Raw genomic sequence first — 24,923 nt, 5'->3', positions numbered from 1 at the left:
TCCCTGTGTTGTACAATATATCCTTGTAGCTTATTTTATACCTAATAATTTGTACCTCTTAATCCCCTACCCTCTCCCCTTCCCCCTCCCCACTGGTAACGACCAGTTTGTTTTCTATATTTGTGAATCTGCTTCTTTTTTGTTATATATATAGTTTGTTGTGTTTTTTAGATTCCACATTAAGTGATATCATACAGTATTTGTCTTTCTCTGTTTGACTTATTTCACTTAGGATAATACCCTCCAAGTCCATCCATGTTGTTGCAAACGGCAAAATTTCATTTTTATGGCTGAGTAGTTTTCCATTGTATATATATATATACCACATCTTTATCCATTCATCTGTTGATGGACACATAGCTTGCTTTCATATCTTGGCAATTGTAAACAGTGCTGCTGTGAACATTGAGGTGCATATACCTTTTTGAATTAGTGTTTCTGTTTTTTTCAGATATATACTCAGGAGTGGAATTGCTGGGTCTTATGGTAGTTCTATTTTAGTTTTTTGAGAAACCTCCATATTGTTTTCCACAGTGTCTGTACCAATTTACATTCCCACCAACAGTGTATGAGGGTCCCCTTTTCTCCACATCCTCACCAACATTTGTTATTTATGGTCTTTTTTTTTTTTTTTTTGGTGGTACGCGGGCCTCTCACTGTTGTGGTCTCTCCCGTTGTGGAGCACAGGCTCTGGACGCACAGGCTCAGTGGCCATGGCTCACGGGCCCAGCCGCTCCGCGGCATGTGGGATCTTCCCGGACCGGGGCACGAACCCGTGTCCCCTGCATCGGCAGGTGGATTCTCAACCACTGCACCACCAGGGAAGCCCATTATTTATGGTCTTTTTATGATAGTCATTCTGACAGGTGTGAGGTGATATCTCATTGTGGTTTTGATTTGCATTTCCCTGATAATTAGTGATGTTGAGCATCTTTTCATGTGCTTGTTGGCCATCTGCATGTCCTCTTCGGAAAAATGTCTAGTCAGGTCTTCTGCCCATTTTTTAACAGGGTTGTTTGTTTTTTTAATGTTGAGTTGTATGAGCTGTTTATATATTTTGGATATTAACCCCCTTATTGGTCATATTATTTGCAAATATTTTCTCCCATTCGGTGGATTGTCTTTTCATTTTCTCGATGGTTTCCTTTGCTGTGCAAAAGCTTTCAAGTTTAATTAGATCCCATTTGTTTATTTTTGCTTTTATTTTCTTTGCTTTAAGAAACAGATCCAAAAAAAAAATATTGCTACAATTTATGTCAAAGAGGGTTCTGCCTATGTTTTCCTCTGGGAGTTTTATGGTTTCCAGTCTTACATTTAGGTCTTTAATCCATTTTGAGTTTCCTTTTATATATGGTGTTAGAGAATGTTTTAATTTCATTATTAGTTTATATGTAGCTGTCAAAGACATATTTTAAAATACATTCTTCCAACTCTGAGCAGCTCTGGATTTACCTATCACTGGCTCCTACATCCATGCCAAGGGATCCTGTCTCACCTGTCTAACCAGACCTCAGAGAGGTCACAAACAGTCATCAAACACACCTGGCCTGGCTTTTTCTCCACTCTATTTAATGGATGCCAGGGCTGGATAGATCCTCAGAGACACCAAGTCCGCAGTCCCCCTGTTCCATACAAGAGGATCACAGAAATCTAGAAAAGATTTGGGTTTGGCACTTGTCAAGTCACACAAGGCACTTGCCCAGGCAACTGGGTTCATTCCTTCTTCAACAAATAATTTTTGAATAGACACAATGTGTCAAGTATATTCTAGGTTCCAGAGATACAAAGCTTAGCAAAAGCAGATATGATCCCTGCTTTCACAGAGCCTATAGTTTTGTTCCTCTAGGCTGCCCCCTCATTGATCAGCATCCTAGTCTTAAAGTTGACTTTGAGACCAGGGGTCACTTCCTTTTTCAAAAAAGTTCTTTCCAACCCTTTTCAAGTCATAGAGAAAATTATTACATTTGTATGGCACACTGGGGTAAACTCACCGTAGAGGAAACCAACCCATGGGTTGGTACCAGACACAGCTATCCCTGGAGGACTGCAAGAATCACTATTTCTGCACACAGACTGGGATGTTCTGCCTTAAAAAGTCACCACAAAGCTCTTCTTCTCTCAGTAACTCAGATGGATGGGAATATGGGACAGTGCAGTGGTTAAGAGCATGATCTATGGATGTGGGCAGAATTGGATTCAAATTTTGATTCTGCTCCCTATTATCTGCATGATCTTGGGCTTAACCACTCTAAGCCTTAATTTCTTCATCTGCAAAATGAGGATAATAATTAATTTGCAGGATAGTTGAGTATTGAAAATAATGAAAGCAGAGTCTGACACATAATAAGTGCTCAATAAAAATAGTAGCTATTATTATGACAACGATGGAGCGTCCCACGGGAATAAATTATCCATATAGTTGTCATTTGAGATTTCACTGTCATCCTGTCCCCAGTGGTGACTAGGACCTTCCTCTTCAGTTTAGGGATGGAATTCAGATCCCATTGTTTCTGTGCAAGGAGGAGAGGCATGCCTAGGTCCGAACCATCTGCCTCTTCAGGCCAGCACTTCAAGGGAAAGTAATAGCTTTGGAGACCTAAAGCTCTTGGATCTCAGTGAAGGACCAATGAGATGGAGGCCAGCTCTGTGGGAGGATGCCAGGCAGGCCTGGGAGGCTGTTAGAAGGTTTCATGAGGTGAGCCTGCCTGGGAGCCTACGGCTACCCAGCTGACAGTTGACTCACAGGAATCTCTTCTAATAACTGAGCTTCCCAGGGCGCAAGAGAGGTACATTGACACCAATCCTCTGCCTGTAGCATGCCTCCCATGGCTGGCACACTGAGTCCTAAAGAGACTCTCTTTCAGAGGTCAGGAGAACAGGAGCCCATAGAGTGTATCACACTCCAGCATAAGCTCAGGGGGGCGAGGCAGCTTCTCTCTGCCCATCCCACCCTCCGCCCCTTTACAGGCTACCTAAGGGATGCCGTTAGCACAACTCAGGAGTGGAACCTCTCAAGAAATACACTGGATTTGTCCTAACCTCTTTGTGGAGGGGGCTGACTACTCAGTCTTGAATAAGAAGCAGTGTGTTAAAAAAACAGTTCACAGGGGAATTCCTTGGCAGTCTAGTAGTTAGGACTCAGTGCTTTCACTGCCAGGGCCTGGGTTCAATCCATGGTCAGGGAACTAAGATACCACAAGCCATGCAGCATGGCCAAAAATGCTTGTACATGAATGTTCATAGAAGCATTGTTCATAATAGCCAAGGCGCAGAAACAATGTAAATGTCCATCAGTTGATGAATGGACAAATAAAATATGGTAGAGTCATAAAATTGAATATTATTTGGCAATAAAAAGAAATGAAGTACTGATACATATTACAACATGGATGAACCTTGAAAACAGTATGCTAAATGAAGGAAGCCGGTCACAAAAGGTGACATATTGTTTGATTCTCTTTTTATGAAATGTCCAGAACAGGCAAATCTGTAGAGCTGGAAAATGGATTAGTGGTTGCCTAAGGCTGGAAGGAATGGAGGACTGGGGAGTGACAGCTAAGAGGTATGGGGTTTCTTTTAGGGGAAATGAAAATGTTCTAATATCGATTGTGGTGATAGTTGCATAACCTGTGAATATATTAAAAGCCATTGAATTATACACTTTAAAATGGATGATTGACTGGATAAGACACAATGATCTTTTAATATATTTTTCTAATACTAGAGAATACCTGCTAGTTCAGCAAATATAAAATTCTTAAACACTAATAATTTAAAACTAAATACCATCTTTTAAAAAAATAAATGGGTGATTTTATCTCAATATGTAAATTATATCTCAATAAAACTGTTTTTAAAAAAGAGAAAGAAACTGCTAATAGTAGTTGGCCCCAAGGAAAGGGACAGGAGAGGGAGGTTTAATTTCCATTATATTTTCATTGTTCTTTTGACTCTTAAAATTAGTACCATGGGTTTCTAGATTTCTATTATATATTCAAAACTCTGTATGTGTGTGTGTGTATGTATAGGTATGTGTATGTGTATATATATGTATAATTTTTTTTAAAGAAGCTGTGTAATGTTGCTTTAGAGTCAATCAAACTAGTTCAAATTTTGCTTTGAATCCTGGCTGTGTGACTTTTGTAATTTGTTTTATCTAATTTATCTTTGGTTTCTATAAAATAAAGATAAAAATAGTTCCGGGGGCTTCCCTGGTGGCGCAGTGGTTGAGAGTCTGCCTGCTAGTACAGGGGACACGGGTTCAAGCCCTGGTCTGGGAGGATCCCACATGCCGCGGAGCAACTGGGCCCATGAGCCACAACTACTGAGCCTGCGCGTCTGGAGCCTGTGCTCCGCAACGGGAGAGGCCGCGATAGTGAGAGGCCCGCGCACCGCGATGAAGAGTGGGCCCCACTTGCCACAACTAGAGAAAGCCCTCGCACAGAAACGAAGACCCAACACAGCAAAAATAAAAAATAAATAAATGAGGCAGAAGGAAATAACTGCCCTTTAAAACAGATTTAAAAAAATAGTTCCTATATTAAAGAAACCTGAGGATTAAATGAGATATCCTATGTAAAAGTTCTAATATAGGACCTGACACTGGCTTCTGGAGACCCAATAGTTGATGTTAGTGACAAACACACTGTATACATTGGAAAAGTATTTTTCCTACCAAATTATTCACTTCAGGATTCCTGAAAAGAGTGGCTCTGCAGGGCACTTTAGCGAGAATGAAGGGAGATTCATAAAGAAACTTCTCTGGAAAAAATTCTCTGGAAAACTCCATGTAAAATCTCAGGGTTCCAGCCAAAGACCTCAGTTTAAAGGTGATCTCTATGAGAGCCGAGAGGCTTTTGCAACACAGCAAGTCACCAAGGCAAGAAGCACCTAGAGGCCCCTGCCCCCGAGAGGATGACTTACTTTGAAGCTGTACCTGACGATGTTCTGGGGTGCATGTGGGTTGTTGGCTGTCAGAATCCGGGTGAACTCCTCCTTTAGCTCCTAAGGGAGAGAAATACCAACAGGGTCCAATGTAGAGGGCCCCCCAGCCCCTCTGATGATTCCCCGGGGTGTCAGCAGACATCTCACAACCTAGGTTCTGGGCAGAATACATCTCTGAGGCTGGAGTAGGTGGAAGGAGCGATGGTAGGATGTTGCTTACTTACTGCATCAGTCAAATCCAGCTGGTCAGGGGGTCTAACTGTGGCTTTGGACTGGGCCCATTCATCTGTCCCTTCCCCTACTTCAGTCCCTGAATCTTCATCCTGGACAAAAACCTCATGTGAGAATCAAGAGTGCCTGACCTGCTTAGACAAGCAAGCAGTGCTGCGGAAAGCCCTTTCATTCACAAATCTCCCAGAAGCCAAGCTCTGTCCCAATACATAGAACACGAAACATGCAACGGACCACTCACGGAAGAGCCCGAAGGAACTGCTCAGGCCAGAGTTCTCATTGCCTGGAAGATCATGGCCACCGCAGCCCGGGGGTTCTGGACTTAGCTGGAACATTGTGGTGGGTCTTTGGCCCCAGTAGTGGGACCAGAAGAGCTGGCTCCTCCTTACTGCTTCCCATACAGCCTGGACGCTAATAGCCTGGACGCTAATAGCCAGGACCAACTGTGAAATGACACCCAGCTGTTCTTTAAGCTACTTCAACTCTAATTCACATTTTACTTTCCAATTTGCCACCTTAAGGTTACTCTTACAGCAATATTCCCAGTACTTGGTAACTTTAAGCCTCACAGTCCCATCAAAACCTTGGAGCAAAAAAATCTAGAACTAGAAGTTTTCCCCTACCCCGACAGACAGTTAAATACCTTGCCAAAGTGGCCCAAGACATAATAAAAAATATTCACCTTCACTGGCAATCAAACATACGCAAAATAAAACAATGCAATTTTTTCACTATAAAACTGGTGAAGGGCGGTGACCACCTCCCCCATGAGAACACGCAGAGGATCTCCTTCATCCCTCTCCAGAAGAGGAGAAGAGGAAACACAAAAAGAAGCACCTGGTGCAGAGCCCAAATTCCTACTTCATGGATGTGAAATGCCCAGGATGCTATAAAATCATCCACCGTCTTTAGCCAACATGCACAGACAGTAGTTTTGTGTGTTGGCTGCTCTACTGTCCTCTGCCAGCCTGCAGGAGGAAAAGCAAGGCTTACAGAAGGATGAGCCTTCAGACGGAAGCGGCACTAAAAGCACACTGAATCAAGACGAATGGGAAACCATCCCAATCTATACATTTTGGATACAGCAAACAAACAAAGCAAAGAAAAACAAAACAAAAACTGGTGAAAACTAAATCCAAAACAAACAAACAAAACCAGTATCCAGCGTTGGCGAGGTTGTGGGAAAATGGACATCCATAAATTAGTACAACCTTTCTAAAGAGCAATTTGGAAATATTTATCAAAAGCCTAACAAGTATTTATACTTTTTGACCCAAATTTCTATGTATAGGAATTTATGTTAAGAAATAACCGAGGATATGCCTGAAGATTTAAATGCATGAACGTTTGTTGGAGGATTGATCATAATTGTGGAAAAGAGGAAATATTTAAATGTCCAACAGTGGAGCATGGTTGAACAAAATTATGGAATGGCCTTAATGAACACAATGGTAAAATATTATGCAGTAATTTTAAATGATGCTATGAAAGTATATTTATTGGCAATGGAAAGTACTCTAAATATATTATGTAAAAAACAGATTGTAAAATAACATACAGTTTGATTCTATTTAAAAATAAAGGGACTTCCCTGGTGGCGCAGTGGTTCAGAATCCACCTGCTAATGCACAGGATACGGGTTCGAGCCCTGGTCCGGGAAGATCCCACATGCTGCGGAGCAACTAAGCCGGTGCGCCACAGCTACTGAGCCTGCGCTCTAGAGCTTGCGAGCCACAACTACCGAAGCCCGCGCACCTAGAGCCCGTGCTCTGCAACAAGAGAAGCCACCGTAATGAGAAGCCCACGCACTGCGATGAAGACCTAACGCAGCCAAAAATAAATAAATAAATTTATTAAAAAAAAAAAAAGAAGAATCCGCCGGCAAATGCAGGGGACATGCGTTCGAGCCCTGGGCTGGGAATATCCCACATGCCACGGGGCAGCTAAGCCCGTGCGCCACAACTACTGAGCCTGCACTCTAGAGCCCCTGAGCCACAACTACTGAGCCCACGTGCCACAACTACTGAAGCCCGCACATTTCAACGAAGAGTAGCCCCCGCTTGCCTCAACTAAAGAAAGCCCGCGCGCAGCAACAAAGACCCAACGCAGCCATAAATAAATAAATAAATTTATAAAAATAATAAAAATAAATACATGTAATTTTTACATATGCATAGAACTATCTGGGAGGATATAGCATCATACGTTAACTAAGAGGTTTCCTGGGGTGATAGGCTTAAGGTTGATTTTAATGTTCTTTTTGCTTTTCTTTAAAAATATATAGCTGGGCTTCCCGGGTGGCGCAGTGGTTGAGAGTCCGCCTGCCAATGCAGGGGACACGGGTTCGTGCCCCAGTCCGGGAAGATCCCACATGCCGCGGAGCGGCTGGGCCCGTGAGCCATGGCCGCTGAGCCTGCGCGTCCGGATCCTGTGCTCCGCAACTGGAGAGGCCACACAGTGAGAGGCCCGCGTACCACAAAAAAAATAAATAAATAAAAATAAAATAAAATAAAAATATATAGCTAATATTTCAACAGAAGAAATGCTATTAGCTTCTCGCTGAGAAACTGTGTGGTCTCAGCACTTACTCTCTTCCTGGTTCCTCTGCCCACATTAACGCTCTGAAAAAAGAACAGAAACAGAAGGTAAGTCATAAGTGAATCTCCATGGAAATGTCAAAAACAGTATTATTCTGCCCAGGGACCTCAAAGACAAGGGACATTGAACTTCCCCAAGTCTCACAAACAGTGAGACTTGGTAACAGGTGCCCAGCCAAGGAAGTCCTATATCTGAGGCAACCTGATTCCAGCATCAGTGGGACTGACCCATGAAGAGCAACTAGGTGACTTAGCACCTGGCATTTCTTATTTGCAACTAGTTCAACAAACATTTTTTAAAACTATATACTAAGTGCTCAGCTCTGTACTAGGCATTAAGAGGATTTTGAAGGCAGATTATATTCATAAACATTTGTTTAGGATGAAGGTTTGGGTACTTTGTTTTGTACACTGCTGTCTCAGAATATAGTAGGTGTTCAAAATACTTATTGAATACATGAATGAATGCCATCAAACCCATTACTAATCATGACCCTGGGAAAAATATTTTTCCTTAGCCTGTTTCCTCATCAATAAAATGCATAAGAATGGATATGATGACCTTCCAATTCTAACATGCTAAAATTTTATGTTCTCAAGAGCAGCATGCTTGATTCAACTTGATAAACATTTCTTGAGCATCTACGTATGGTCGGGGACTAACCTAAGCAGTGGGACAAAGATGACGAGAGGGCTTCCCTGGTGGCGCAGTGGTTGAGAGTCCGCCTGCCAACGCAGGGGACACGGGTTCGTGCCACGGTCCGGGAAGATCCCACATGCCGCGGAGCGGCTGGGCCTGTGAGCCATGGCCGCTGAGCCTGCGCGTCCGGAGCCTGTGCTCCGCAACGGGAGAGGCCACAACTGTGAGAGGCCCACGTACCGCAAAAAAAAAAGATGACGAGAGATGAGGTCCCTACCCACGTTTGCTCAGGGTCCGTGGAGAACCGATGAGTGTGATCAGTGCTCCTTATTTACTCACTCAGCATATGTTCTTTTGAAAGTCTGCTCTGTGCCAGCAGTAGAGACGTGTGACCAGGGTGCAATAGGAATGCACAGAGGCACCTACCCAGCCTGGGTGCACAAGAAAGTTTCCCCGACATGGCTATTTCTTAGCTCAGTATCAAAAGAAAAGTATGGGTCATCCAGGTGGAGAAAATGTTTTTCAGAAAGGCTTTTCAGACGAAGAAAGCAGCACGTACAATGGCAAGAGCAGAACAATAACAGAGATAGGAAAATGTTCCCCCAAACACACAAACCAAAACCCTGCAGTATATGCACTGAACAAACAGTTGTTTCAGGTGATGGAGCAAGAGGGAGATCAGTGGAGGCTGGAGATGTGAGGGAGGGGCTCTTGGAAGAAGCAGGTCTAGAGCCCTGAAGGAGGGGTCAAGCTAGCAGAGAAGCCAAAGAACACATGTTGGTGGCAGCATGGCACACTGGGCAGAGACCTCGGCTCCCAGCTCTTGCTGACCACCTGTGTGATCTTGGGGAGGTCTCTGGGCCTTGGTTTCCCAAATGCAGAGTGAGTGAGTTAGATGGAAAGGGCCTCACAACCCTTCCGTGGCAGGGTCTGTGGGAGAGGCTTTGATGGTGGAGGAGAAAGGGATTCCAGGGGGAGAGAAGGGCATGTCTCAGCTTGGGCAGGGATTGTTGCTGGTAGGGCAGGCAGCAGGATTCAGATTTCTGCCAGGTTGCCAAGGTTTCCAGAGATGAGAACCCTTCTCTGAGGCTAAGCCACATGAGCCAGAAAGCTGCTTTCCTTTGAAGAGCCTCTGATCCCTAAGGTAACGAGATGGAAGCGTCGTAACATCCAACAGCTTTCTGGCCCACAGCAGAGTACTGGAGGGCCAACCCCAGCCCAAGCTGCCAGGCTTAAGTAGGAAACGAGATCCAGTTACCATTGCCCCCCGTAAATATGTCTGTAAAACATTTATCTGGCAATAAAAGAACTGACAAGGCAATTTGAATGTAATTGGTTTTGGCAGTTGGAAATATTTCAATTAACATACTATAAAAGCCACACTACAATAAATGAAAAACAGGCCAATGAAATCAGCTACAGCCCTGACTTCCCAACCATGGCAAAGGAGATTGAATGTCAGGTTGCCACTTTGGGCCCTTGGTCTTCCAGAAGGAGAAGTCTGAGACAGACAAGGCTGAATTCCTGAAAAGCTTTTGATGGTTCTTCCCCGAAGCTGTCAAACCGCAGAAGAAGAAAGCCCAAAGTCCCTCCTCTGGCCCTCAGAACTCTGTCATCCGGCTCCACATCTCCATTCCAGCCTGCTCTCCCGCCACTCTGAGATGCAGCCCAGAAAGGCTACTCACATTTCCTGAGCTTGGCCTCTGCTTTCCCACCTCTGCTTTCCCACCTTTGCTTTTACCTTTCCTCTTGCCAAGAACACCATCATCCCCTCTCTCTCCCTGCTCCCACTATCTCTGCCTAACCAAACCCTACCCAACTAGCCTCCTAGTCCATTATCTAATCCTGACCTTTCTCCTACCTCCCTCTATTCTTCCTGTCTTCACTCTGAGCAAGGCTCTGCCCCGCCTCCCATCACCACCATAAGCACTGGCTGTTGTGAGATGAAGGATGAAATGTAACTTCAAATAGACACTCTGTTGTCTCTGGGTTTTGGTCTACAAAAGGGGATAGTATTATGAAAAGAAACATAATACTGCGGTGCACATGAGAGGCAGCTGGGAGACTCCAGCAAGGGAGGTCCCCCATTCTAATACACTGACCACATGAAGATCCTCTACTCTTGAATAGGTCATTCCAGTTATTCTATTAAGTCAAGGAAGGAGTCTGTGGAGGAGTGGTGCAGGAAGGGGAAATGCCCCTGCGAGACCATCATGGCAGTCAAAGTAACCCTGGTGATCAATGGGATAACAGATGTCCCAGCCTGAACTCCTTCATAGTAGAGCATTTTTCTATTCTCATTGTTACAGATTTTGGTGTGAGCATCCTGAGGGCAGGAACTGGTAATGACTCAGCTGCCTAGAGGCCACTTCTCAGTTCTCTTACAGGACCTGACATTGCTGAGGGCTCCCTCACTCCTTCTAGAAACTTCTTCTCCACCTCCATTTCCATGTCACCAGCCCCTCCAATAGTACTTTCTCAATATCCTTAACCCCTCCAAGAATGTATGCTTCACCCCCTAGTCTTCTATTTCTACACAGTCCCCTTGGGTGCTCTCATCCCCACACATAGATTCATTTTCCACTTTGTGATGAAGCTCAAAATCTATTTCTGTAGCTTAGATTTTCTAGAACCTCATGTTCAAATTGGTGACGGAGTACTCAAACTCAGTATCTTAAAAACCAACCACACTATGTTCTTTTTCCACCCCAAACTTGCATCTCCTCCAGTATTTCCTATCTCACTCAAGTGTACCACCATTCAGGCACCCAGGTTGGAAACTGGGAGCCATCAGATACCTGCCTTTTATTCACCCTCTTACTAGCATTATTTTGAAGTCTAACAATTCTATCACTTTAACTCTTTATAACTATCCTCTCCATTCATACCCCCTTAACTCATGCCCTTAACTCCCTCTTGCCGAACTATATTTGATTTCCCTAACTCCAGTTTCTCTCCACTCTGATAATTATATCTGTCACCATTTTCAGCTACTGAGCACTTACTCTGGGCCAGTCATTTACTAAGCAACGTATGTACATCATCTCGTTTAATCTTCACAACCACCTTATGGGGAAGGAGCTATCATTTTTCCTATTTTACAGATGAGGACCCTGAGGCATAGTGAGATCAAGCAACTGACCCAAAGGTGACCAGAATTTGAACCCAAACTCTTAATTACTATAAGTGATCTTCCTAAAACATAAACTTGATCACTCTCCTGCTTTAAAGCCTCTAAAGGGCTCCCCATCACCCATGAGTTGAATCCCAAAACCCCTAACACAGCATCCACGTCATCTCCAACTCTTTTACTGCCACAGCCATGGAAAGGTGCTTTGAAAATGAAAATTCTGGTCAGTGTAACAGATGATCATTTTTGCCACTGACTGGACATTTATCTGCACTTAGACTTGTTTTGGTGTATGACTTACTGCACAGTATAAGCAACCCATTTGTCCCTGAACATATTTTAGGGGTAAGTAAGGAGATTGAAAATTATTAAGCTGCTCCCTAACATGAAGATATAACATTTAAAAAACAAATATGTGATCAGATGTACCCATGGGGCCCAAATATGGGCTTTGAAGTCAACCATATCTGGGTTTGAGTCCCTTCTCTGCCATCTGCTAGGTCTATGACTCTAGGAAAGTTACTTGTCTTCTCTGAACCTCAGTATCCTTATCTTTTTTTAAAAATTAATTAATTAATTTATTTATTTATGGCTGCATTGGGTCTTCCTTGCTGCGCCGGGGCTTTCTCTAGCTGTGGTGAGCGGGGAGCTACTCTTTGTTGCTGTGCGCAGGCACTAGGCCTGCGGGCTTCAGTAGTTGCAGCATGAGGGCTCAGTAGTTGTGGCTCACGGGCTGTAGAGCGCAGGCTCAGTAATTGTGGCACACAGGCTTAATTGCTCCGCGGCATGTGGGATCTTCCCGACCAGGGCTCGAATCCGTGTCCCCTGCATTGGCAGGTGGATTCTTAACCACTGTGCCACCAGGGAAGCCAGTATCCTTATCTTTTAAATGGGCATGATAAAAATACCCTCTGAAGACAATCATGGGCCTGTTATGAGGATTAAATGAGTCAACACACATAAAATGCATAGTGTGGTGCCTGGCCAGAGTCTGTGCCCAATAAATGATAGTTTGTAGCATTATTATTCCCATTTATAGACCCTGCTCTGCCATCAGCCACAGGGGATCTGTGTGGCCCTTTGCTTACTAGGAAGCACTTGCCCTAGGGATGACTAAAAGGCTTCAACAACTCACATGTCCACCCAAGAGTTCAATGCTGTTAACTTGTTTGTTCCTGGAAAGAACAGCTCTTCGAAGCCTGCAAACCCACAGATGCTGCATCCTCCTTCCTGAGGCCCAGGAGACTCCGTTTACCATTTCAGTTGTCTTGGTCCTTATTTTAAAACTCACTAACAGGTTTCCATTAAGCTAAATTGAAACTAAATACCTCACCAGCTTGCAGTTTCCGTTTCTAAAAGGGTAAAAGCTCTTAGTCCCAAAGGAACAGTAATTCACCAAGAAATCTTCCTCCAGCTACATCGACTGCCTTTCAAATCCTTGAGCCTAGTGCAGTGTCTCAAGCACAGAGAAGGTGCTCAATAAGTATAGTTGAAAGAGATCTCAAAATTTTGAAACACTGGATGAAGGGTAACAGGCGCTATCATACTAACATACATGTTGTGGGTATGCCAATGGACACAAAATTTTTATAGGGTTATTTGGCAATACCTTTCAAAATTTCAAATGCAGATACCCAACTCAGCAGCTCTGCATTCTTGCATTTTTCCTATAGAAATACTAATACATATGCATAAGATGTATGTACAAAATTGCTCGCAGAACCATCTTTGTGATATTTTTACAATGGGAAAAAACCTAAATATTCATTGATAGGGGCCTAGTTAAATAAATTATGGTATAGCCATTCCATGGGATATTATGCATATTTTTAAAAGAATGAGGTAAATTTTTATGTATTATTATGGAAAGCTCTCCAAGCTTTTTTATTGTTAAATAAAAAAGCAAGTTACATAAACAGATGACCCATCTGCTTACTTTAAGAATGTGTGTGTATGTGTATTTGGATGCACATACAAAATTTCTGGAAGAATATATAGATTCTGTTGACAGTAGTTGGGTTCAGGGAATGTGACTGGGGAATTGTGGGGAAGGGAACCAATACTGTTCACCTTATACTCATTCTCATGGTTTTAATATTTTAAAAGTGAATGTTCATTACTTTTTTTTTTTTTGGCTGCGTTGGGTCTTTGTTGCTGCGCGTGGGCTTTCTCTAGTTTAAAAGTGAATGTGCATTACTTTTATAATTTAAAATGCTAATTAAGAATTTAAAAAATTAATACAGTTAAAGAGGGTTTTTTTTTTTTTTTTTTTCCTATTAATGCAGTGTTAGCACAGTGCTCAGAATGCTGACAAAGGAACATGAGACCAAGCTCATGCCTCCCTGGAAGCCCAAGAGGGAAGAAGCCAACGCTATGGGACTCTTCCCATATAAGGCTACAGAAGGCAAGGCAGGGTAGGGTTTAAAATCGGAAGCTCTAGAGTTAGCCTTGGCTGGATTCCAGACTCTGCCACGAACTATACGTGTGACCTTGAGCAAGGTATTTAGTCCCTAATCCTCATTCTCTCATTTGTAAGGTAGAGAAAAAATATTAGTGCCCTCCTCAGATTTGCTGTGAGGATAAAATAAAACAATGCATGATGAGAACCTTACTCAGAGCCCAGTGCTTAGTAAGCACTAAAGTAACAGTGGCGGTGTTATTATTTTACTATTCTATCATGGTCTGCTGTACATGGCAATTGAGTCTCATTCTGAGGGCATTTATTGAATAGCTGAAAAGAGTGTTGTCCGGGTCCCATGAAGTCCTTATCAGAAAGGAAGCTATAAATCTCAGGGTGTCACAACAGAGGGATGAAAATAAAAATACCTTCCCTTAGGACTTCCCTGGTTGTCCAGTGGTAGAGAATCCGCCTTACAAGGCAGGGGATGTGGGTTTGATTCCTGGTCAGGGAACTAAGATCCCACATGCTGTGGGGCAACTAAGCCCATGAGCCACAACTACTGAGCTCACGCACCTCAACTAGAGGGCCTGCGTGCTGCAAACTACGTGCCCTGGAGCCTGCGCACCACAACTAGAGAAGAGAAAACCCACAGACCACAACTAGAGAGAAGCCCGTGAGCTGCAAGGAAGAGCCCGCACGCTGCAACAAAAGATCCCGCATGCCTCAACGAAGATCCCGCCTGCCACAACTAAGACCCAACGCAGCCAAAAATAAATAAATAAGTATTTCTAAAAAAATACCTTCCCTTCATACAGCACCTTTCAGTTTACTAAACACTTTGGAGTGAATCATCTCATTTGGCCCTTATTCTAATCTTCTGTGGGTGGATGTTGAGTTTGGTCAACTTCTTTTCTGAATCTATTATCATTTGTCATATGGTTTTTCTCCTTTTTTCTGTTAATGTGAAGAAATATATTGATTGGGTATTTACTGTTGAGCTAACTTTGTCTTACTGGGATAAACCTCACTTGGTCAGATGTATTATTCTTTTTATATATTGCTGGAACAGATATGCTAATATTTTGTCAGATTTTTTTGCATTTATGTTCATGAGGGATATTGGCCTATCCTTCTCTTTTCTTGAAATAGCTTTGATTTTGATATCAGAGTTACACCAACATCATCAAGTAAGTTGGGACTCGTTCCCTTCTCCTCTATTTTCTCTAAGACTTTGTGTAAGACTGGTGTTATTTATTCCTTACATATTTGATAGAATTCATCAGTGAAACCATTTGGCCTGGAGTTTCTTTTTTTTGTGGTATGCGGGCCTCCCTCTGTTGTGGCCTCTCCCGTTGCGGAGCACAGGCTCCGGACGCGCAGGCTCAGCGGCCACGGCTCACGGGCCCAGCCGCTCCGCGGCATGTGGAATCCTCCCAGACCGGGGCGCGAACCCGGTTCCCCTGCATCGGCAGGCGGACTCGCAACCACTGCGCCACCAGGGAAGCCTGGCCTGAAGTTTCTTTGTGGGAAGGTTTTAAATTATGAATTCAATTTCTTTAAGTAAGTATGGTCTTTATATTTTCCATTTCTTTTTGTGTCAATTAAGGCAAACTGTGTTTTTCAATAAATTTGTCCGTTCAAGTTGTTGAATTTATTGCCATAAAGTTGTTGATAATATTCCTTTACTCTCCTTTTTAATATCTGTACAATCTGTAGTGGTATCTCACTTTTCATTCCTGATATTGGCTGTTGTGTTTTCTTTTTATCTTGATGAGCCGTGCTAAGTTTTCTCAATTTTATCAGTCTTCAAAGAACCAACTTCTGACTTTGTTAATTTTCTCTTTTGTTTTTCCTCATTGTTTCTATGAAACAATAAGATAAATGAATAAATTAATAAAATAAATAGAAGTGATGAATAGATTTTGCTTCTATTATTCTGGATTTAATTTGCTCATCTTTTTCTATTTTCTTAAGATAGAAACTTAGAACATTGATTTAAAATCTTTTCTGAAATCGGCATTTAAAACTATACATTTTCATTAAGTACAACTTCAGCATGACCCCCCAATTTGTGATGTTATATTTTCATTACCATCCAATTAAAAATGTTTTCTAGTTTCCCTTGCACTTTTTTTTTTACATTTAGAAGTGCATTCTTTTTTTTTTTTTTTTTTGCGGTATGCGGGCCTCTCACTGTTGTGGCCTCTCCCGTGGCGGAGCGCAGGCTCCGGACGCACAGGCTCAGCGGCCATGGCTCACGGGCCTAGCCGCTCCGCAGCATGTGGGATCTTCCCGGACCGGGGCACGAAGCCGTGTCCCCTGCATCGGCAGGCGGGCTCTCAACCACTGCACCACCAGGGAAGCCCCAGAAGTGCATTCTTTAATACCTAAATATTTGGGGATTTTAAGGATACTGCTATTTATTTTTAATTTAATTCCATTTTGGTCAAACTATTCTTAGTTTGCTGAGATTCTTTCTGACATGGATGAATGTTGAATTTGAATTGAATGAAAATCTGTAAGATATTAATCTTTTGAAATGTATTGAGACTTATTGTACGTCCCAGTGTATGGTCTATTTTTTTGAACATTGTGCAGTTCTTGGGTTCTATATTAATTAGGTCAAGTTGGTTAACAGATCTACATCTTTCAATTACTGAGAGAAGAGTGTTAAATCTCCAACTGTCATTGTATATTTTTCTATGTCTCCCTTTAGCTCTGTCAGTTTTTGATTTATGTATCTTGAAGTGCTATTAATAGGTACATACTCTTTTGTGATTTTATATCACCTCTTGAATCAATGCTTTATCATTATGAAATGTCCCTATTTGTCTTTGGAAATACTCCTGGTCTTGAAGCCTACTTAGTTCTGATAATACTACAGCCATGCAGCTTTCTTACGCTTGCTATTTACATGGTGTGTTTTTCCACTCTTTTATTTTCAAATTTTCTATGTCTTTACATTTGAACTATATTTCTTATAAGCAGCATATAGTTAGGCCTTGCTTTTTTTCCCCCCTAGCTTGATAAACTCTGCCTTTTAATTGAAAGTGTTGGTATGGTTGTCTTTACCATATTGCCCTTTGTTTCCTATTTTTCATCGCTTTTTCCTCTGTTCATCTTCTGTCTTCTTTTGTGTTAATTGAGTTTTTTAGTATTTCATTTTATTTTCTCCATTGGCTTTTTAGCTGTGCCTTTTTGTATTAATTTCTAGTGGTTGCTCTAAGGTTTATAATATGCATCCTAAACCTGTTAGAGTCTAATAAGAATAAATAAAATACCACTTCATATTTCACAATGTAATAACCTTATCACATCTTAATTCTATTTACCACCACAACCTCATCTTTGCCCTGTTGTTGTCACATATTTTATTTCTATATATATTACAAGCTTCACCTTACAATGGTGTTATTTTTGCTTTAAACAGTCATATGTCTTTTAAGAAAATTAATAGAAGCAAAAATAACCTAGTATTTTATCTTTAGTCACATATTTACTATTACTAGTGCTTTTTGGTCCTTCCCATAGATAGAGCTTCCATCGGGTGTCATTTTCTTTCAGCCTAAAGAACTTTGTTCTGTACTACTTGTAGTGAAGGTCTGCTGATGACAAATTCAGTCCGCTTTAGTTTATCTGAAAATGTATTTATTTAACCCTTCTTTTTGAGGGATATTTTTGTTGGATATAGAATTCTGGCTTGACAGTAGTTTTCTTTCAGTGCATAAACTATGACATTCCATTGTCTTCTGACTTCTCTTGTTTACAATGGGAAGTCAGCCACCATCATATTATCCCACTCTATGCATTGTGTCATTTTTTCTCTGGCTACTTTCAAGATTTTACTTTATTTATTTTTTTGCGGTATGCAGGCCTCTCACTGTCGCGGCCTCTCCCGCTGCGGAGCACAGGCTCCGGACGCGCAGGCCCAGCGGCCATGGCTCACGGGCCCAGCCACTCCGCGGCACGTGGGATCTTCCCAGACCGGGGCACGAACCCGCATCCTCTGCATCGGCAGGAGGACTCTCAACCACTGCGCCACCAGGGAAGCCCAAGATTTTATTTTTATCCTTGGCTTTCAGTACTTTGACTGTGAGGGAACTATGTGTGGTTTTCTTTGTATTTATACTGCTTGGGGCTCACTGAGCTTCTGATAATACTATATGTGTTCCACCAAATTTAAGAAATTTTTGACTATTACTTCTTCAACTATTTTTCCCCCTCCTCTTTTTCCTTCTGGAATTCCAACTACTTACAAGTTACAGATACATATATGACATATTACCACAGGTGACTAAGGCTCTTTTTTTGTTTGTTTTTTTAATTATTTTTTAATTTTTTGGTTGCGTTGGGTCTTTGTTGCTGCACACGGGCTTTCTCCAGTTGTGGCGAGCAGGGGCTACTCTTCGTTGTGGTGCGTGGGCTACTCTTCTCATTGCGGTGGCTTCTCTTGTTGCAGAGCACAGGCTCTAGGTATGCGGGCTTCAGTAGCTGCAGCATGGAGGCCCTAGAGCGCTCGGGCTTCAGTAGTTGTGGCACGTGGGCTCTAGGGCGCCCGCAGGCTCAGTAGTTGTGGCACAGGGGGCTTAGTTGCTCTGCGGCATGTGGGATCTTCCCAGAGCAGGGATCAAACCCATGTCCCCTGAATTGGCAGGCAGATTCTTAACCATGCGCCACCAGGGAAGTCCCTCTTTTTTGTTTTTTTTTTTAATTTTTATTTATTTATTTTTATACAACAGGTTCTTATTAGTTATCTATTTTATACATATTAGTGTATACATGTCAATCCCAATCTCCCAATTCATCACCCCCCACCCCACTCCCCTGCTTTCCCCCCTTGGTGTCCATATGTTTGTTCTCTATATCTGTGTCTTTTTTGTTTTTTAATCTTGTTTTTCTCTGTTCTTCAGATTGGATAATTTCAATGGATCCATCTTCACTTTCACTATTAGGCCCAGCCAATAAATTTTTCATTTCTGATATTTATTTTTCTACTGTTTCCATTTTTGGGGCTTAGGTTCCCCACTCTTTTTTTTTTTTTTAATTTTATTTATTTATTTTTGGCTGTGTTGGGTCTTGGTTGCTGCACACAGGCTTTCTCTAGTTGTGGTGAGCGGAGGCTACTCTTCGTTGTGGTGCCTGGGCTTCTCATCGTGGTAGCTTCTCTTATTGTGGAGTGTGGGCTCTAGGCACGTGGTCTTCAGTAGTGGTGGCGCGTGGGCTCAGTAGTTGTGGCTCGTGGGCTCTAGAGCACAGGCACAGTAGTTGTGGCACACGGGCTTAGTTGCTCCGTGGCACGTGGGAATCTTCCTGGAGCAGGGCTCAAACCCGTGTCTCCTGCATTGGCAGGCGGATTCTTAACCACTGTACCACCAGGGAAGCCCTCCCCATCCTTTAAGTAAATATTTTCTTTTATTCCATAAATATATTTTCAACAACAACTGCCTTAAAGTCATTGCCTGCTAATTCCAACACTGGGTTATCTCACGGGTATCACTGTGCTCTCCTTTGGATCTCTCTCCCTGAGCCATGATTAAGAAATTGACCCAAGGCAGAAAGCAAGGATAAACATGTGACTCATGTTGGGTGTTTTCCTTCCCTTAGGAATGGGGGAATGCCTAAACCAGTTGCCTCATATATTGTGTCCAGGATTACAGTTGTTCATAGTGGGATGGCAAGTCCAGCATGAACTGCTCCATCATGGCCAGACTATGTCTCCTATATCAAGGTCTTTAAAAGTTATACATAAAGTATGATACATTTGAAAATTCATTGCAGAAATGTGCTATTAAAAAAAACAAAAACAAAAAACTTTTGTAAAGGACAGAACCTTTTGTAATGTAAATATCTGCCCTGAATGGAGGCAGTGGATTGGAAAAAATCTGAGGCCCTTTCTGCACAATGTATGAGAAAGGTTTATCAGAAGCAATGTAGAAGTTATTTTGGAATAAAGCAGGTTATACCTTGCATGGGAGGAGCCAAGGAAAGACAATACCTCTTTCTAAGGGAAATTGCCCTGCTCACAGCTTTGGCTGTTTGGAGAGTCATAGGATCTTTTCCCTCCCTGATACAGCCTAGCATGAACAGGTAAGCTGGGGACAATCAGATTTCTTCTCCAAGGGTTTGAATTGGGACTACAGAGAGAACTGGTGGGTAGATGGAGACATTGATGGAGATCCTTGTGAGATAGAAGACGCCAGAGTGGCCATGATGTGCTGAAAACACATTAAATTATGAGGAAGCTGAAACCATAGAAAAGTTGGCTGCTTGGGAAATGAAAATAGGGAATGAAATATAGTTGCTAAGAAAATTAGAGAGGCCATGAGAGATATAGAGAAAGTAATTAGTACCTATATCTGTTTCAGAACCAATAATTTTCCAATTCTAATTCTAGGTATTTGTAATACCTACCCACAACCCCCCACATACACACCTTCCCCTTCACCCTTTCCACCTTTTACTTGAAGTAACTTGAGTGAGCCTCTATTCTTTGCAACTTACAGAGCTTAGCTAAAATATATGTGCCTTAGTTTGCCAGGCTCATAAAAAGTCAGGAGAGGTAGGATGGGCTCAGGCATTCCAGACAGAGGGAACAAAATCATTAACAAAGAGACAGAGGCCTGGAACCAAGTGTCTGTCCAGGGATTAGCAGATTTGTTTTATCCATTTATATTCCAATTTGTTCCAAAGCAAGATTTGAGGCTGAATGTATGACACATAGAAAAAATAAGTAAATGAGAAAATGGATGTGAGGTAAGAATAGAAATAGGAAAATAAGCTTAACATCAGGAGTAGGGATGTTAACAGAATTTGGTGCTTTAGCTAGAACAAAGGAGGCATGAGCTGCTTCTTCTGCAGGTCCAGAAGGAAAAGTTAGGGTTCAGAGTACTACAGTACATACGTTTCCATCAGTCACTTATTTACTCATCAACTAATTCATTCATTTGTTAATCATCTACTGTGTACCAGATGCTAGAATGACAACTAAAGAAGAATAAAGGTTGAGTTAGTCCCACTCCAAGGTTCTCACATCTAGGAAGTGAGATAAATGGAAGACGTAAAGACACCATACAAACCAGAATACAGCAACTCTATGAATAGGACAAAGTGTTGTGAGATACAAAGAAGTGAAACCAAAGTTTGATCAACAGCCATGTCCTTTGCTCACTTCCTCCATACAACTCAGTCTCGGCGATTGGGAAGACTGAACACTCCAGAACAATTCCTAACTGGCAGAAAACAATTTCATATGGCTTGTTCACAGCTGGAGCCAGAGAACCAAAATTACTCTTCAGCATCAACTTGCAGGTTGCAAAGCCCAGGGATAAGCACAAGGCACCTTTGCCATAATTATTCAAGTACCTGGCATATACTGAGTACTAACAATGTGCTAGGCTCCACAGTAAATGGGGGAGGAGGCCAAGTTCTGGCCTCAAATGCTCACAGCTGTTTTGTAATCTGATAATTGTGCATGACAAACCTCAGACCATAACTCTCAAAATAGCATGACTGTAGTCATAACAAAATGGAACAGCCATTGGCAAAATTTGTTTTCTAGTTATCACTTCCAGAAGGAATTCTGTAACACTGCTAGGGGAAGAGCAGAGAAAACTCTCTCAACTTCCTGTCACTAAGCCTCTAAATTATCATCATCTGCATCCATCCCTTCCTCCTTTCTCCTTTTCTGTTACAAAGTGTTTCACCTCTTGTCCACAGCTCATCCACTCCCACCTCCTTAGACACTTGGCTCTAGTCTTCATTTATCTCCTTCATCTTCAACTTCCCTCTATCTATGCCAGGCAAATGCCTCCCCTCAGCATTTAACATATTCAAGTCTTAATTTCATCTCAGAAAAAAAAAATCCTTGTCTACATGGTCTTTACTACCTTCTTAGCTCAATTTAGTCTGGCTTTTATCTCTAAAATTGTTCTTTCCAAGGTCCCACAATGACTTATTAAGTATTAAATCTAATGGTTGTATCTAGTTCTTACCTTCATTAGCAGATGCAATATGACTGACCATGTAACCTATAAACACTAGAAACTCCCTATAAACACACTCCTCCCCAGAAGGACATTATTCTTCCTTGTAGTCTTCTAAGCTCTCTGGGGTCAGTCCTTCTTATCCTACGTGTTGGACTCTTGTCCAAACCTTAAATCATGTTGTTCCTCCTAGAAATCTTCCCTGATTCCCCCAGAATCAGTGGTAGGATCTCCTCCCACATGCTTCCATTGCACCCAATGCTACTTCCTCAACCACATCCCATCATGCATTCAACAATCGTTCACTGAGAGCTTCGAACGTGATGGCCGCTGTGTTAGGAGCTGAGAATACAGATGTGAGCAAAAGCATCCACAGGCCCTGCTCTCAAGGTGCTCACAATCTAATGGGAGAGACATACAATAATCCAATAATTACACAAACAAGTGAATAATTACACCCTGGGATGCATGCTGTGGAAGAAAGGATCAAGGGCAATGAAACTATAAATAGAGAAACTTAACTCTCTTTTCACTAACAGGGCAGGGGGCATTAAGGCAGTTGTGGGCACTGACGCTGGGGCTGGAATCTTAAGAGTGAGTACATGTGTGAGGGAGGGAGGGCACGAAGAGTGTTCCAGAAAGAAGGGACAACACATAGAACAGACGTACAGCAATAACTGGAAGAGTGTTAACAAGTTAAGGCTTAGAGACCCAAGCAGGCCTCAGCCCATACAGGCTCCTGAAGGGTTATCTAAAAATTTGGTCCCTCTCCTAAGAGCAGTAGGAAGTCACTGAAGGGCTCTGAGGCAGGGATGACATAATCAGATTGACAGCTTGAAAAGATCACTTGGCACAGTGTAGAGAATGGATTGGAAGGGACATGAGTGGGCGAGGGGAGTACTGGTTACAAGGCTTTTACAGCCCTACAGGTGAGAGATGATGGTAGGCAGGGCTAGCAGGGTGGCAGTGAATAGGAAAAAAGTGGTCTGATTTGAGAGATTTAGGAAGTAAAGGGGCACAGGATCATATCTAGGGCTTAAAAAAGGTAAGAGGATGAGGAAGGAAGGATGTGAGGGAGTGAGGATGACACGAGGGGGAAGGGTCACAAGAGCAGGGATCTTACTTTGGACAAAGTATCAACTTCCCTGAGATTCTGCTCACCTCCTCCTGTCCTTCCTTCTGTGGGCCCCAGGACCAGTCAGTCATCAGACTCAAAATCTCTGGGTCATCTAAGACTCTCTCCTGGCCTTGCACTGACTCCCGCCCACTTACCCCTACCCTAGTCACACCTCATCAAGATCAATATTTCTAAAAGTATTGTCCCAGAAGGGCTTCTGAAGAGATCACAAAATGATCCAAAAATGCAAGTCTTTTCTTTGGCTCCTACAGGCAACTGAAGCAAAATGCCAGACTTTGATTTTTTTTTTTTTATGGTAACTGAGTTATAAAGGAGTACTAAAACTTGTTAGTCATAAACTAAAATTAGCCTTTAACTGGAGTTCACAGAAGACTCTAATTCAGTCCTCTACTAAGAAGTCTGCCTGCCAGGCAATGTTTGGCAATGATGCAAAGCTCCTCTTGCATATACACATGCAGCCAGTTGGAATTCTTGAAATTTTCAGGAAGGACACTTTTTTATTGGGATATTAGCAGTGATATTTTGAGCTGGTCATGGTTTATGGTGCCTGACATTCATGAATTTTAATTACAAATTATGATTCATGGAGCTTCATCATGATCAATTTAATATGCCATGATTATTTGATTAACCCTCTGGAGTAGAGGGATACATGTCTCTGACCTTATTTCCTGCCATTTTCCTCCTCCCTTCCTTGCTGATCCAGAACATGTGTAAGCAAGCTCTCATCTCAGGAACTTTATACTGGCTATGTTCTGTGTCTGGAATGCCTCCCCCCCAGATCGCACATAGCTAATTCCTTCACTTCCTTCAGATCTTTCTCAAATGTCACCTCCATGAGGCCTCCCCTGACCGCTATGTTTAAATCATAATCTTCTGGTTCCCTGAACTTCCTAGTCCATTTCCCTGCTTTATTCTTCTTTTTGACACCTATCACCACCTTATAAACTATATATTTTACTTATTTGTTTATTGACAATTTATCTCCAACTAAAAGATAAGCTCCATGAGAGCAGGGATTTGTGTTTGTTTTGTTGCTATATCACCAATACCTAGCACAGTACCTGGCATATAGTAGATGCTCAATAAATAATTGTCAAATGAGAATATTTATATCATCAGAATTTTTGTCCTCTTAATTTCCAACACCCAGCTCTTAAGGCATGGGTACATGTGGTTCAAATGTGAACCATTCATAGCCCTGCTACCAAAGCAGATATAAACATAAACCCAGAAAAGTATGCTTCTACAGTGACATTTCCTTGTTATCACTCCCCACCAATCTCCTCATTCCAGGCTCAACCCTTTCTATCCTTCAAACTCACTCAGATCAAAATTTCCAAAGAACAATTGGAAGCATTCAGAATTCATATTCAACTTATTTTCAGAATTTAATATATTCCAGGCATTGTGCTAGGTTCAGGGGCATCAGCAATGAATGAGACAGACCATCCTTGCCATCAGAGTTTATAGTCTATTGGGGATATCGCCCTATCCTGCCTCCGGAAAGGCGACTTAATCCCTTATAGGAGAATATGATGGGCAAACTGAGATGTGATGTATGAACAGGAGATGAAGGAGAGATTTGGGGCAGGGTGGCATGGAGCAGGTGACAGCAGACTGAAAAGACTGTACCAGGCAGGCAGCGGAAACAGCAATTTCAAAGGCCTAGAGGAGAAAGACAGTGGGGATATCACTTTCCAGGAAGTGAGGGCAGTTCAGGGTGTGCTGGGACTGTGGAATCGTCACAGAGCAACGATGAGATCTGAAGTAGGGTAGGTAGCAAAGGCTAGACCTGGCAAGGCCTTGTAGGCCATACTGAGCAAGTTGGACTTTTGGCACTTTATTCTGAGAGCAAGA

General features: G+C 42.4%; 1 protein-coding gene and 1 pseudogene across 1 annotated transcript in view; one reads left to right on the top strand and one right to left on the bottom strand.

Annotated features, from left to right (window-relative positions):
- Positions 1-24,923, bottom strand: part of DNAI1 (dynein axonemal intermediate chain 1) — a 61,823-nt gene that overhangs the window by 34,704 nt on the left and 2,196 nt on the right. Inside the window, exons 2-4 of the mRNA XM_007100726.2 lie at positions 7,764-7,796; positions 5,169-5,267; positions 4,924-5,004 (exon numbers count right to left, since the gene is read on the bottom strand). Coding sequence (XP_007100788.1) covers positions 4,924-5,004; positions 5,169-5,267; positions 7,764-7,796 — 213 coding nt within the window. The remainder of the gene's footprint in view (positions 1-4,923; positions 5,005-5,168; positions 5,268-7,763; positions 7,797-24,923) is intronic.
- On the top strand, positions 5,399-6,202 carry LOC102991150 (40S ribosomal protein S27-like; annotated as a pseudogene).

The sequence above is a fragment of the Physeter macrocephalus genome, chromosome 9 (genome assembly GCF_002837175.3).
Source record: "Physeter macrocephalus isolate SW-GA chromosome 9, ASM283717v5, whole genome shotgun sequence".
Lineage (NCBI taxonomy): Eukaryota > Metazoa > Chordata > Mammalia > Artiodactyla > Physeteridae > Physeter > Physeter macrocephalus.
This window is presented reverse-complemented; position numbering and strand designations above follow the sequence as displayed.